The sequence below is a fragment of the Salmo salar genome, chromosome ssa14 (genome assembly GCF_905237065.1).
Source record: "Salmo salar chromosome ssa14, Ssal_v3.1, whole genome shotgun sequence".
Lineage (NCBI taxonomy): Eukaryota > Metazoa > Chordata > Actinopteri > Salmoniformes > Salmonidae > Salmo > Salmo salar.
This window is the reverse complement of record NC_059455.1, coordinates 75,103,041-75,118,856: the sequence shown is the minus strand read 5'-3', so window position 1 is coordinate 75,118,856 and position 15,816 is coordinate 75,103,041. Positions and strand designations below refer to the sequence as shown.

General features: G+C 43.2%; 1 protein-coding gene across 5 annotated transcripts; it reads left to right on the top strand.

Annotated features, from left to right (window-relative positions):
* The first annotated feature begins 5,257 nt into the window (after positions 1 to 5,257).
* On the top strand, positions 5,258 to 13,183 carry LOC106570291 (collagen alpha-1(XXVIII) chain). Of its 5 annotated transcripts, none has more exons than XR_006758935.1 (7): positions 5,258 to 6,190; positions 8,291 to 8,529; positions 8,710 to 8,790; positions 8,962 to 8,994; positions 9,931 to 9,999; positions 10,769 to 10,837; positions 10,939 to 13,183. XR_006758935.1 is itself a non-coding variant. In XM_014142453.2 (6 exons), the coding sequence occupies exons 3-6, from the start codon at positions 8,968 to 8,970 to the stop codon at positions 11,023 to 11,025; spliced, it is 252 nt and encodes an 83-aa protein (XP_013997928.2). In that variant the 5' UTR covers positions 7,903 to 8,529; positions 8,710 to 8,790; positions 8,962 to 8,967; the 3' UTR covers positions 11,026 to 13,183. The 5 variants fall into 5 exon arrangements, 2 of the variants coding, with proteins under 2 accessions (XP_013997928.2, XP_013997927.1); XR_006758934.1 differs by lacking the exon at positions 5,258 to 6,190 and having other exon boundaries at positions 7,903 to 8,376; positions 8,452 to 8,529; XM_014142453.2 differs by lacking the exon at positions 5,258 to 6,190 and having other exon boundaries at positions 7,903 to 8,529.
* Positions 13,184 to 15,816: the final 2,633 nt, after the last annotated feature.

Genomic DNA, 15,816 nt, shown 5'->3' with positions numbered 1-15,816 from the left:
AGTGATGCGGCCGAGGCCAAGAACCACAACATTTGTCTGTTCACCATCAGGCTGTAGGGACTACCCAGGCAGGGACTGGCCCACCAATGCCAGGCTACGTTCCATCGCCAGCACCCCACCACAGCAGCACGTCCTCAGCCTACCAGACAACCTGCTGGAGGATACTCTTTAAAGAACTGGTGAGTGGTGGGAGGGATCTGTCCTCAAGGATACCAATATTCCTATACAATTCTAGATGTTTATATTTTCCCTCAAACCCTAAATCCCAATTCAGTAGAGCTCATGCAGTGAGATGACTGAACAGGATTAAAATGGCTAAATTGAAACATACATTACTGAGCACTGAGTGTGAGCTATTATTTTTTAGAAAGCACTTGTCAACATAGGGGTAAGTGCCTTTTTTTGTAATCATCCATTTGGAATGCAAAGATAATTATCTCTGAGGTGTATATTTAAATGTTGCTTCTCTTACATCACATGATGTATTGTTGTCTCTACCTTTTTGCCCTTTGTGCTGTTGTCTGTGCCCAACAATATTTGTACCATGTTTGTGCTGCTGCTATGTTGTGTTGCTACCGTGTTGTTGTCATGTTGTGTTGCTACCATTCTGTGTTGTTGTGTTAGGTCTCCCCACACACACACACACACACACACACACACACACACACTGCAAGTGTAGCAGGCCTGTACTGTGCGAGAGGCAAAGTGCCATGACGTAAAATAAAATTATAGCGTAGAGGGCATTTGTGTGTTTTGACTAGCAGGCCTTTTGAAGAGAGGCTTAAAGAGACTTTTAGGGAGTTGGGGCGTTAGGGAGTTGGGGCATTAGGGAGATGAAAGAGGTTATATGGCACAGAGGCCCCTGACTCTATTGAGTTTACTGAGGCTATACAGCACAGAAGCCCCAAAATGGCGCCGACAGAGATGGTCGCCTCGCTTCGAGTCCCTAGGAAACTATGCAGTATTTAGTTTTTTTTAATGTATTATTCCTTACATTGTTACCCCAGGAAATCTTTAGTCTTTTTACATACAGCCGGGAAGAACTATTGGATATAAGAGTGACGTCAACTTACCAACATTACGACCAGGAATGCGACTTTCCAGAAGCGGATCTTCTTTTTGGACCACCACTCAGGACAATGGATCTACTCCCAGAAGCTGACCCAAAACAACAGTGCGGCAGAAGGGCCACCTGGTCAGGCTCCATAGACGTGCACATCGCCCACCGCTCCCGAGTATACTACTCGCCAATGTCCAGTCTCTTTACAACAAGGTAGACTGAATTCGAGCAAAGGTTGACTTCCAGAGAGACATCAGAGATTGTAACATTCTCTGTATCACGGAAACATGGCTCTCTCGGGATATGTTGTCGGAATCGGTTCAGCCACCGGGCTACTCCATGCATCGCGCCGACAGAGATAAAAACCTCTCTGGGAAGAGGAAGGGCGGGGGTGTATGCTTCATGATTAACGACTCATGATGTAATCATAACAACATACAGGAACTCAAGTCCTTCTGCTCACCCGACTTAGAATTCCTTACAATCAAATGCCGGTTATATTACCTCCCAAGAGAATTCTCATCAGTTATCGTCACAGCTGTGTACATTCCCCCTCAAGCAGACACCACGACGGCCCTCAAGGAACTTCACTGGACTCTATGTAAACAGGAGTCTTGCAACTGTAATTGCTGAAAAAGTGTCTCTACAAAGTATTGATTTTGGGGGGTGAATAGTTACGCACGCTCAAGTTTTCTGTTTTTTTGTCTTATTTCTTGTTTGTTTCACAATAAAAAAGATTTTGCATCTTCAAAGTGGTAGGCATGTTGTGTAAATCAAATGATACAAACCCCCAAAAAATCTATTTTAATTCCAGGTTGTAAGGCAATAAAATAGGAAAAATGCCAAGGGGGGTGAATACTTTCGCAAGCCACTGTATATCCTGAGGCTGCATTTATTGTAGCTGGGAATTTGAACAAAGCAAATTTGAGAACAAGGCTACCTAAATTCTATCAGCATATTGATTGCAGTACCTGCAGGGGTAATACACTCGATCACTGCTACTCTAACTTCCGCGATGCATACAAGCCCTCCCCTGCCCTCCCTTCGGCAAATTCAACCACGACGCCATCTTGCTCCTACCGTCTTATAGGCAGAAACTCAAACAGGATGTACCAGTGACAAGAACCATTCAACGCTGGTCTGACCAATCGGAATCAATGCTTCAAGATTGCTTTGATCACGCGGACTGGGATATGTTCCGGTCAGCCTCAGAGAACAACATTGATCAATACGTTGACTCGGTGAGTGAGTTTATAAGGAAGTGCATTTGAGATGTACCGACTGTGACTTACAACTTACCCTAACCAGAATCCGTGGATGGATGGCGGCATTCGCTCAAAACTGAAAGCACGAGCCACCGCATTTAACCATGGAAAGAGGTCTGAGAATATGGCTGAATATAAACAGTGTAGTTATTCCCTCCGCAAGGCAATCAAACAAGCGGAATGCCAGTACAAGGACAAAAAGTGGAGTCGCAATTCATCGGCTCAGCCACGAGACATATGTGGCAGGGTCTACAGGAAACCACAGACTACAAAAAGAAAACCAGCCACGTCACGGACACCGACGTCACGCTTCCAGACAAATTAAACACCTTCTTTGCCAGCTTTGAGGATAATACCGTGCCACTGTCGGAGCCTGCTAACAAGGACTGTGCCTCCTCTCCTCCTCCGAGTTAACCCTTGCAAGGCTGCTGGCCCAGACGGCATCCCTAGCTGCGTCCTCAGAGCATGTGCAGACCAGCTGGCTGGTGTGTTGACGGACATGTTCAGTCGCTCCCTATCCCAGTCTGCTATCCCCACATGCTTCAAGATGGCCACCATTGTTCCTCTACCCAAGAAGGCAAAGATAACTTAACTAAATGACTACCGCTCCATAGCACTCACATCTGTCATCATGTAGTGCTTTGAGAGAGTCAAGGAACATATCACCTCCACCTTACCGGCCACCCTAGACCCACAGGTCCACAGACGATGCAATCGCCATCACACTGCACACTGCCCTATTCCATCTGAACAAAAGGAATACCTATGTAAGAATGCTGTTCATTGACTACAGCTCAGCATTCAACACCATAGTACCCTCCAAGCTCATCATCAAGACAGCGTGGTGAAGAAGGCACAACAGCGCCTCTTCAACCTCAGGAGGCTGTATAAATTTGGCTTGTCACACAAAACCCTGACGAACTTTTACAGATGCACAATCGAGAGCATCGTGTCAGGCTGTATCACATTCTGGTACGGCAACTGCTCCGCCCTCAACCGCAAAGCTCTCCAGAGGGTGGTGCGGTCTGCACAACGCATCACCGGAGGCAAACGACCTGCCCTCCATGACACCAACAGCACCCAATGTCACAGGAAGGCCAAAAAGATCACGAAGGACAACAACCACCCGAGCCACTGCCTTTTCATACCGTTACCATCCAGAAGGCCAGGTCAGTACAGGTGCATCAAAGCGGGGACCGAGAGACTGAAAAACAGCTTCTATCTTAAGGCCATCAGAATGCTAAACAGCAATCACTAACTCAGAGAGGCTGCTGCCTACATTGAGACCCAATTACTGGCCACTTTAATAAATGAATCACTAGTCACTTTAAACAATCCCACTTTAAGTAATGCCACTTCAATAATGTTTACATATCTTACATTACTCATATCATGTGTACAGTTGAAGCCAAAAACATTTCAACATTTAATCCTAGTAAATATTCCCTGTTTTAGGTCAGTTAGGATCACCACTTTATTTTAAGAATGTGAAATGCCAGAATAATAGTAGCGAGAATGATTTATTTCAGCTTTTATTTCTTTCATCACATTTCCAGTGGGTCAGAAGTTTACATATACTCAATTATTATTTGGTAGCATTGTCTTTAAATTGTTTAACTTGGGTCAAATGTTTCAGGTAGCCTTCCACAAGCTTCCCATAATAAGTTGGGTGAATTCTGGCCCATTCCTCCTGACAGAGCTGGTGTAACTGAGTCAGGTTCGTAGCCCTCCTTGCTCGCAGACGCATTTTCAGTTCTGCCCACAAATGTTCTATAGGATTGAGGTCAGGGCTTTGTGATAGCCACTCCAATACCTTGACTTTGTTGTCCTTAAGCCATTTTGCCACAACTTTGGAAGTATGCTTGGGGTCATTGTCCATTTGGAAGACCCATTTGCGACCAAGCTTTAACTTCCTGACTGATGTCTTGAGATGTTGCTTCAATATATCCACATAATTTTCCTTCCTCGTGATGCCATCTATTTTGTGAAGTGCACCAGTCCCTCCTGCAGCAAAGCACCCCCACCACATGATGCTGTCACCCCCGTGCTTCACGGTTGGGATGGTGTTCTTTGGCTTGCAAGCCTTTTGGAGCAGTGGCTTCTTCCTTCATGAGTGACCTTTCAGGTTATGTTGATATAGGACTCGTTTTACTGTGGATATAGATACTTTTGTACCTGTTTCCTCCAGCATCTTCACAAGGTCCTTTGCTGTTGTTCTGGGATTGATTTGGACCAAAGTACGTTCATCTCTAGGAGACAGGACGCGTCTCCTTCCTGAGTGGTATGATGGCTGGTCCCATGGTGTTTATACTTGCGTACTATTGTTTGTAGAGATGAACGTGGTACCTTCAGGCATTTGGAAATTGCTCCCAAGGATGAACCAGACTTGTGGAGGTCTACAATTCTTCTTCTGTAGTCTTGGCTGTTTACTTTTGATTTCCCATGATGTCAAGCAAAGAGGCACTGAGTTTGAAGGTAGGCCTTGAAATACATCCACAGGTACATCTCCAATTGACTCAAATGATGTCAATTAGCCTCGCAGTAGGTTCTGAAGCCATGACATGACATTTTCTGGAATTTTCCAAGCTGTTTAAAGGCACAGGCAACTTAGTGTATGTAAACTTCTGACCCACTGGAATTGTGATACATTGAATTATAAGTGAAATAATCTGTCTGTAAACAATTGTTGGAAAAATTACTTGTGTCATGCACAAAGTCCTAACCGACTAGCCAAAACTATAGTTTGTTAACAAGAATTTTGTGGAGTGGTTGAAAAACTAGTTTTAATTACTCTAACCTATGTTTATGTAAACTTCCGACTTCAAAGGTATGTACTGTATTTTATACCATCTATTGCATCTTGCCTATGCCGCTCGGCCATCCATATATTTATATGTACATATTCTCATTCATCCCTTTAGATTTGTGTGTATTAGGTAGTTGTTGGGGAATTGTTAGATTACTTGTTAGATTTTACTCCACTGTCAGAACTAGAAGCACAAGCATTTCACAACACTCACTTTAACATCTGCTAACAGTGTGTTTGTGACCAATAAAATTAGATTTGATTTGACACTATTGAGTTGACTGAGGTTATACGGCACAGAACCCTCTGACACTATTGAGTTGACTGAGGTTATACGGCACAGAGCCCTCTGACACTATTGAGTTGACTGAGGTTATACGGCACAGAGGCCTCTGACACTATTGAGTTGACTGAGGTTATACGGCACAGAACCCTCTGACACTATTGAGTTGACTGAGGTTATACGGCACAGAATCCTCTGACACTATTGAGTTGACTGAGGTTTTACGGCACAGAATCCTCTGACACTATTGAGTTGACTGAGGTTTTACGGCACAGAATCCTCTGACACTATTGAGTTGACTGAGACTGTATAGGCTACTACTCAGCGTTTGAGGCTGATAATAAACAGAGGTCACAGAAAGAGCATAGACAGAGGATTTACACACCGAACGATCATAGTCACCTACACACGCATTTACAAACACCATGGGGATGTTATGGGAACAACCAGGGATGAAAAAGGGCCCCAAAAAATATATTCTGTCCAATGATCTGTCCTCTGATGGAATGATTTCTCCATTCCTGTGTAATTTGCAGGGGAAAACAGGCCGGTCTGGATCTGACGGTACTCCAAGTCCTAAAGGATTTCGTGTAAATTCTTTGTTTTGTCCTAAATGAATCTGTAGTGACAGAAGCAGTGTTTTTACATACGTTGATGTTTGTTGGAATGTTTTTACATAGGTTGATGGATGTACGGATGCATTAACCGTCTGGTCTCTGGTGTCACTGTAGGGGGAACCTGGCATCAATGGAAGGCCTGGGATGGAGGGTATCGAGGTACTGTAGCATGCATGACTAAACCACACGCATTTCCAAGAGAAATAATCTTAGAGGGTTCAATGACAGTTCAATGGGGTCGAACCCGGGTCTGTAGTGATGCCTATAGCATTGCGATGCAGTACCTTAGACCGCTGCGCCACTTGGGAGGCCCTGACTGATTGGTTTTCTTATTTGGGAATATACAGTATTTGTGAAAACCTCAAGGCCCTGTGATTATAGCCCACTGCAGAGGATTTATATTCATGCATTGACCGAGGTGTTTGTCTTGCCTCTTTTGTAGTTTTTTTTAACCTGTCTGGGAACCTGGGCCTAGTCAACAGCCAGTGGAATCGCGTCGCGAAATACAAATACCTCATAAATGCTATAACTTCAATTTCTCAAACATATGACTATTTTATACCATTTTATAGATACACTTCTCCTGAATTGAACCAGGTTGTCCGATTTCAAAAAGGCTTTACAGCAAAAGAAAAACATTCGATTATGTTAGGAGTGTACCCAGCCCAAAATAATCACACTGCCATTTTCAAAGCAACTAGCATGCTTCACAAATACGCAAAACACAGCTAATTGCAGCACTAACCTTTGACAATCTTCATCAGATGACACTCCTAGGACATCATGTTACACAATACATGCATTCTTTTGTTCGATAAAGTTCATATTTATATATAAAAACAGCATTTTACATTGGCGCGTGACGTTTAGAAAATATTTTCCCTCAAATGCTTCCGGTGAATCAGCGCTACAATTTACAAAATTACTATTCGAAAACATTGTTAAAATGTAATATTGTCATTCAAAGAATTATAGATTAACATCTCGTGAATGCAACCGCATTGCCAGATTTAAAAATAACTTTACTGGGAAATCACACTTTGCAATAAACGAGGTGCTATGCTCAGAAAAATAGGCTAGGCGATACAGGTTAGCGCCATCTTGGAACCATCTAAAATCAAATATACTATTGTAAATATTCCCTTACCTTTGATTATCTTCATCAGAAGGCACTTTCAGGAAACCCAGGTCCACAACAAATGTAGTTTTGTTCGAAAAAGTTAATAATTTATGTCCCAATAGCTCTTTCTTGTTAGCGCGTTCCGAAGGCTACTCATAATGTACTGAAGCGCGCGGGACTTGTCGTCACGAATGTGCAAAAAAAATTGATTTACGTTCGTTCAAACATGTCAAACGTTGTATAACATAAATCTTTAGGGCCTTTTTCAATCAGAGCTTCAATAATATTCAAGGCGGACGATTGCATTGTCTTACTAAACGTTTCGGAACGAAAGGGTACCCACGGGCACCTGCGTCATAGTAGTAATGGCCCTCCCTCTATGATCAACTTTCCAGGCCTCTCGTTCGGTCAGTTTCTACCAGAGAAGACTCAAACCACTTTGTAAAGACTGTTGACCTCTAGTGGAAGCCTTAGGAAGTGCTAAATGAATCCTAACTCACGGTGTGTTTCATAGGCAAAGTGTTGAAGGTGATTCCACAAATCAGATTTCCACTTCCTGCATGGAATCTTCTCAGGTTTTGGCCTGCCATATGAGTTCTGTTATACTCACAGACACAATTCAAACAGTTTTAGAAACTTTAGAGTGTTTTCTATCCAAATCTACTAATTATATGCATATTCTAGTTACTGGGCAGGAGTAGTAACCAGATTAAATCGGGTACGTTTTTTATCCGGCCGTGCAAATACTGCCCCCTAGCCCCAACAGGTTTTAATGAATACATTTTTATTTAACTAGGCAAGTCAGTTAAGCAAAAACTATTATTTGCATTTACTGCCTACCCCGGCCAAACCCTAACGACGCTATGCCAATTGTGCGCCGCCTTATGGGACTCCCAATCACGGCTGATTGTGATACATCCTGGAATCGAACCAGGGTCTGTAGTGACGCCTCTAGCACTGAGATGCAGTGCCTTAGACCGCTGCACCAGTTAGTGGAGGTCTTGGGGACCAGGGCCCTGAAGGACCCAAAGTAAGGATTATGCTAAACTTCCTATACCTCCAGAAATGTTCTAGATAAAGATACAGCTAAAATGTACAGAGAAAGTTGGGGAAAGGTGAATGATGCCCCTCTTTCCCAGGGTGACCTAGTGGAGTGACGGAACCTCCTGGGGATACTGGCATCAGGTTTCCTACACCTAAGGCCAGTTGAAATCTGTTGTTAGAGGTGACTTCTACCTCTTTTCTGTCATACGATCTCTCTAGTCATCTCTGACTCTAATCCTAATTTATCCTGTGTCAGAACACCTAGGGTGATAAAGGAAACCAGGGAAGACCTGGACCTACCAGTCCCATGGGTATGAGTGAACCAGGACTGCCAGTAAGTTCACAGTGTTCCTTAGGTTTTATGACTAGATATCTTTCTTAAGTCAATGCTTGACATAGCCCTCTTGTAGAATTACCCTGCAGTGTGTCAGGATATCCACTAGGGTGAGACATATTGTAAATAATTGAGCTTTGCTCTTTGCTGATGGATAAAAATAATTTCTATCTTCTTTAGTATGTCTACTAGTGTCTGATTGGTCGTCCAGGGCTTCAGGGAACACAAGGGTTCCCAGGAGAGGGTCTACCAGGGCCTAAGGTGAGACACCATCACTAGCTGTTCCACCCACTGATTAGTCTAGCTTGGATATGTACTGTATGTGTATGCTATAGTGTGCTGTATGTGAGATATGACATGTATTGGAGTACTCTCATACTCATACAGTGAAGTATGTACCTAGATAATGGCTCAGTGTCTTATGTGTTTCAGGATGACATGGGTTCAAGGTTCAAAGGTGACAAGGTATGTTTACATTTACATTTACGTCATTTAGCAGACGCTCTTATCCAGAGCGACTTACAAATTGAAGCATTCACCTTATGATATCCAGTGGAACAACTACTTTACAATAGTACATCTATATATTTTTTTTTGGGGGGGGGTTAGAAGGATTACTTTATCCTATCCCAGGTATTCCTTAAAGAGGTGTAGTTTCAGGTGTCTCCGGATGGGACTGGGATGGGGGGTGGGACTGGGATGGGGGGTTGGACTGGACTGGGATAGGGGGACTGGGATGGGGATGGTTGGACTGGTGATTGTTGACCCTGACCTTAACCTAAACCACCTCAAGATGGGAGGTATTGAAGTGCTGTGTGTCTGTGGTGATGATGGTCATGAAAACATGGCGTACAGTAAGGCAGGGGGTCCGGCGACAGAATTGTCTCTCTGCCCCAAGTCTAAATTTGTAGAATAGCAGGAAAGGTGCTTTAAAACTGGAAAATTGTCTCTCTGATGCCAAGAGGGGGGCCTTTTAAATGTTCAGTCCCTGGGGCCGAGACTTGAGTCCAGCCATGCACGGCAGAAGTCATAGTAAAACCTCTTGTATGCCATTTTTATCACACTGTAGTAGGAGTTGTGTTCTGATATTATGACAGGGTCCTTGATGAGGTTGCTATCATAAATGGGGTCCCGACGCAAAAAAAATGTTTGGGAACCCCTGCACTAAGGGATTACCTCTTATCCCCTGATCCTCTAACTTCTGACCTCCAGGGAAACACAGGAGCCCTAGGGTTGTCAGGATTGATGGGTTTTCTAGGAGAAATGGCAGGCCTATCAAATGATTCAATTTTTTTCCACTGTGTTCAATTGTTTTGATTTGTATCCCACTGCCATTCTGGTTTGTTCTATCACTCACTTATAACTGAACTGAGTAATCTATGTCCCTCTCTCTCCCTGCAGGGAGACCATGGTCCACCTGGGTCTTCCAGCCCTCGTGGGCCACCAGGGCTGGGAATATTCATCCCAAAGGTGAGTAGAACTAAATATGGGAGTGGGTGATATGGTACATTGCCCCCTTACTCAAATCCAGACCTCGACGTGCTTAGTACAGCTGGTTTTCATTCTTCACCTCTATTTATTTTTTATTTTATTTCACCTTTATTTAACCAGGTAGGCTAGTTGAGAACAAGTGCTCATTTACAACTGCATCCTGGCCAAGATAAAGCAAAGCAGTGCGACACAAACAACACAGAGTTACACATGGGATAAACAAACGTACAGTCAATAACACAATAGAAAAAACATCTATATACAGTGTGTGCAAATGAGGTAAGATTAGGGAGGTAAGGCAATAAATAGGCCGTAGTGGCGAAGTAATTACAATTTAGCAATTAAACACTGGAGTGATAGATGTGCAGAAGATTAATGTGCAAGTAGAGATACTGGGGTGCAAAGGAGCAAAAAAATAAATAACAATATGGGGATGAGGTTGTTGGATGGGCTATTTACAGATGGGCTATGTACAGGTGCAATGATCTGTGAGCTACTCTGACAGCTGATGTTTAAAGTTAGTGAGGCAGGGTAGGATAGGTATAGGTTTGTAACAGTTTGGATCTAGATTGTCTCCCCCTTTGAAGAGGGGGATGACCGCGGCAGCTTTCCAATCTTTAGGAATCTCGGACGATACGAAAGAGAGGTTGAACAGGCTAGTAATAGGGGTTGCAACAATTGCGGCGGATAATTTTAGAGAGGGTCCAGGTCCTCTAATCAGGGACTGATTCAGTTGTCTTCTCCACAGGGTGACCAGGGCTTCCCAGGGCAGCACGGACCACAGGGAGAGAGAGGAGTTGTGGAGCCAGGGCCGAAGGTGAGTGGATGGCAAAGGTCTCCAATGCAGCATACAATATACAGCTGAGATGAGCAGGTGTTGAATGTGGAGGTGAGTGTCTGATCTGTGGTCGTCTCCAGGGTGAACCAGGACCTGACGGATCCTCTGGGATACCTGGTATACTTGGGGAAGATGGAGCGGTCCAACCTAAGGTTGTCACGTCCTGACCAGTATAAGGGTTATTTGTTATTGTAGTTTGGTCAGGACGTGGCAGAGGGTATTTTGTTTATGTGGTTCGGGGTGGTGATTTATTTAATAGGGTGTTGGTTTAGTTAGTTCTGGGTTTTTGGGGTTATGTTCTAGGTTTGTATTTCTATGTGGTCTCTAGTCTTTTGTATTTCTATGTCTAGTTTATTGGGGTTGGACTCTCAATTGGAGGCAGGTGTTTTCTAGTTGCCTCTGGTTGAGAGTCCTATATATGGGTATGTGCTTGTGGGAGATTGTTTCTTGTTTTGCCTGTGGGAGCCTGACAAGACTGTTTTGTTGTTCGTGCATTCTTCGTTTTGTTATTTTGGTGTTCCCTTTATTTAAAATAAATAACAAGATGAGCATCCACATTCCTGCTGCGTTTTGGTCCTCTATTCCCGACGACAGCCGTTACAAAGGTAAGCAAGGTGTCAAAAGTTCATTTAGAGGTCAAAGTTCATTGGGCCCCATTGTTCATCTACTATACAGTATAAAGAGCACAGACATTTGAAGTAGTTATTACATAACTTGTTTATTGTCTGCATTTTCTTTGTGTCTTGAAACAGGGTGAGATTGGTTTGCCAGGACTGCGAGGAACAGAGTGTGCGCCTGGGAAAGGAATTCCTGGATTTTTTGTTGTTGAAGGTTTAGGGATCTAGAATGTTTACCCAGACAACCACCCAGAGTCCTATAGAAACCTTTAGTAGTTCTGGCCTACCTGCATACACCTACGTTATACACAGCATTGTCTGCTTCCAGTATAAGAGTCATACTGATTAACTCAAACTTAAGCAATACAAGAGAGGATATCCTGAATAGTCAACCTTTGAAGTACAGGATGGACAAATATTGTGCTGGGTCTTACACAACTTAATTGAGTGAGTTTACCAGTCACCCTCTCCTGGGTGACAAAATATTGAACATGCCCTATACGTCAGGCTGGCTGAATAAACATTTCCTGAACACAAAGTCAATATATATCCACTACAACTAGACTCCCTGACTGGTGCTTCACCTTTAAAAGGCAGTTCCAAGCAATATTATATGTCATAATGAAATATGATAAGTTATGAATGGTACCTCTATTGATAACGGAAGCTTAAACACAGTAGTGGTGCTTTTAGAGAATCCAGACAGGGTTGGGCGTCCCAAATAGCATCTTATACCCTTAAAGTGTGGTCCACTGCACTCTCGTGGAACTGGGTCCTTTCTATGACTTCTGCAGTGAAACCTTTGACAATGACGACCAAAATGGTCAAGAATTTGTCCAGGTCCTAGTTATAGGCTAGCTACCTGAGCAGGTAATATGGGAAATGTTAGGGTTAACAATGTTAGGGTTACCAATTCCCCCACCAAAAAAACCTCAGTCTCAACTTACTGTTGATAGTTAAGTTAATAGAATACACAAGGTGCAATTTCGAAATTTGGTTGTGCATCACCAGTCACTCAATTAGCCCATGTCAATTTCTTTTTTAGGTTGGTAAGTTAGTCTGGTGGCCAGCTATCTAAACTTGTAGTAAGCATGGTCGAATTACCGACCGGGGTGGGGCCCATTGATCATCAGCTATCATGTTAAAAACTGCAAACATTTGCCTTCAACCTATGGCAAATTGTGTAGAATTGCAGGAAATTAGCTGTAAAACTGTACATTTTTATCTCCGCTCCATGGCAAGATGATTAGAAATGTAGCGAACTTGCTTTAAAACTGCAACATTTTCTCTATGCCCCATGGCAAAATGTGCAGAATTGCAGTAAATTAACTTTAAAACAGATTTTTTTTCCCCTTTCGCTATTACGAGGGGGCCGCTAAAATGTTTTGCTCGCAAGGTGGAGAGATATTGATGTGGGTACACAGACCCACAAGCCACTGGGGCCCCTTATGATGAGTTCGGTTTTTTAGTGGCCCCCACCCCCATCAAAGTTGCCCATCCCTGCTGTAGATGTTAGAGAATGTTAGTGTTTAAGGCGGGTCATCTTTAATAGAGGAGGCATTAGGATTTATGGCTGGGTTTGGTTTGAAGTGTTTTTTTAAAGGAATTCTAGGGGCTAACTTTAGGGTTCGATTATATGGCTGTTTATGAGTGTCATCTGAGGTTCCCTTTCAAGTTACATGTGTGGAATGCCACTTGGAATTCTTCAACTTTTTTCAGTCTGGGTGGTTTTCGGTCTTGAGATCTTCACACAACATTTTTAATTATAGATGGTTATAGGCTACTTGTGCACCACCAAGTCAGGACAGTTGGCAAAATTAAGAGGGGTAAATAGACCAAATTATTAGGGTGAGGCACATGGGCTACTAACAGCTTACTACACAACATACACTTATTATTACTTTCTTAGCTACAGTGTACATATCTCCCTGGCATATTACATAATTTACGCAGCAGCATACAATAAATGTTTTGGAATCACCTTGTTGTGCTCACTTGAACAGGAAGGTGGCGTGGGAAAAATCCTTAATGGGAAAATTTTGCCATCGAAGTCTGGCATTCTCTGGATTTAGGGTGCTTTCAAGACAACTGGGAACTCTGGGGGGAAGAAAAGGTTGAATCATGATGACGTCAGTGATCTCCAGGTTGTAGCTCTAGAAAGAGGCCCGAGTTCCGAATGTACAATTCCAAGTTGGATGAAAGTTCAAAATGTATTTTCCCAGTCATATTTGAGCACGGCACAAATCATGCTTCATTGACAGCATGGCAAATGTTGAATGTTTATCATTTTAAACTAGGAAAAGAGACCCTTAATCTTAGACTTTGGACCACACAGCCGCTTCACTGAATAGCAGGCTAGTGATTGCTAGCCACACTGATTCCTTCCAAACCACTCATTGTTGAATTTGCGATTTCCAACTTGTGTAATGTTTATCTCCAACGGCCGAGGAGCACCGATACGTTCTATCTATAATTTCTCTTCATTATTTCTCTTCATATGACAAGGATTAAACAGGATTTGCCAGTAGATTGTCGACTTGATTCATGATGATGACTGTTAGCTAAGATTTTGAAAGTATGATGTTGACATGGTCAGTGCAATCAAAGCTATTGTAGATGTAATGTGATTTCACATAATTTTATCAGTGGCCAATGACCTTGAGCATTCTTGGATTGACACTTCTATTGTAACTCTATGGCAGCACCCAAGGGGCTAGAATTTTCTAGCTCTACCCTTAGACTTGGCGATGACGTGCAGTCCTCATGAGTGACAGAACACTGAGACGATCACGGCGCAAAACCACCACAGAAAACACTGAGCTACACTGAAACACCTGCATTTTGGAGCTGCCTTACTCAAGAAAAGAGACCACGTTTCTATGCGGCTTTATTAACTCAATTATATATATTTTTTTACATTGTTTGCAAACTGATATGTGACACGTATTAATGCCAAAATAACATGCAAAACAGAAAAGCTCCGCCCAAAAAATGTTTTGGGGCCCCACCTGCCCTGAATGACGTGTCACCACTGGACATAACATAGTAAATCTAAATCCTGGACACTTAAATTAGTGTAACATGTTACATTTGGTATGAATACATGAGACAGAAAATGTCTTAAGGCAAAAACGAAAGGAACCCTAACCTTAACCGTTTAAACAAATTCATAACCTTAACCCTAAACTAGCTATTGTTAGCCAGCTAGCTAGCGTTAGCGTTGTTTTTACTATCAGTATTTGCCTTCTTACCATAATCCTCAGATTTCAAAAGACATAAGTATTGCTTCTATTACTTTACAAACTATTTGACTATTGTGTGACATGAGGTTGTTTGATTAGGGATAAAGACAGATGAACAATATGCTTTAACAATACCAGTAAGCTCTCCCACCCATGATTGTATTTTACATCTCTTTTAGAGTTGTTGATCCTATGAGAGGTATTTCTTAACTATATGTTTATGACAATAGCAGTGAACTCCCATTACGCTCTTTTACAGTAGATTTGGCTCATAATATGAAATGTGGCTTTTGACAGCTGGTTCAACATATCAGTGGAACAGGTTGTGTGTGTTTGCTGTATTTGCCTGGTTATTGTTGGTCTGTCATTCGAGGTTCATGATGTTGCGTATTACATTTACATTTACATTTAAGTCATTTAGCAGACGCTCTTATCCAGAGCGACTTACAAAATGGTGCATTCACCTTATGATATCCAGTGGAACAACCACTTTACAATAGTGCATCTAAATCTTTTAAGGGGGGGGGTTAGAAGGATTACTTTATCCTATCCTAGGTATTCCTTAAAGAGGTGGGGTTTCAGGTGTCTCCGGAAGGTGGTGATTGACTCCGCTGTCCTGGCGTTGTGAGGGAGCTTGTTCCACCATTGGGGTGCCAGAGCAGCGAACAGTTTTGACTGGGCTGAGCGGGAACTGTGCTTCCTCAGAGGTAGGGGGCCAGCAGGCCAGTGGTGGATGAACGCAGTGCCCTTGTTTGGGTGTAGGGCCTGATCAGAGCCTGAAGGTATGGAGGTGCCGTTCCCTTCACAGCTCCGTAGGCAATCACCATGGTCTTGTAGCGGATGCGAGCTTTAACTGGAAGCCAGTGGAGAGAGCGGAGGAGCGGGGTGACGTGAGAGAACTTGGGAAGGTTGAACACCAGACGGGCTGCGGCGTTCTGGATGAGTTGTAGGGGTTTAATGGCACAGGCAGGGAGCCCAGCCAACAGCGAGTTGCAGTAATCCAGACGGGAGATGACAAGTGCCTGGATTAGGACCTGCGCCGCTTCCTGTGTGAGGCAGGGTCGTACTCTGCGAATGTTGTAGAGCATGAACCTACAGG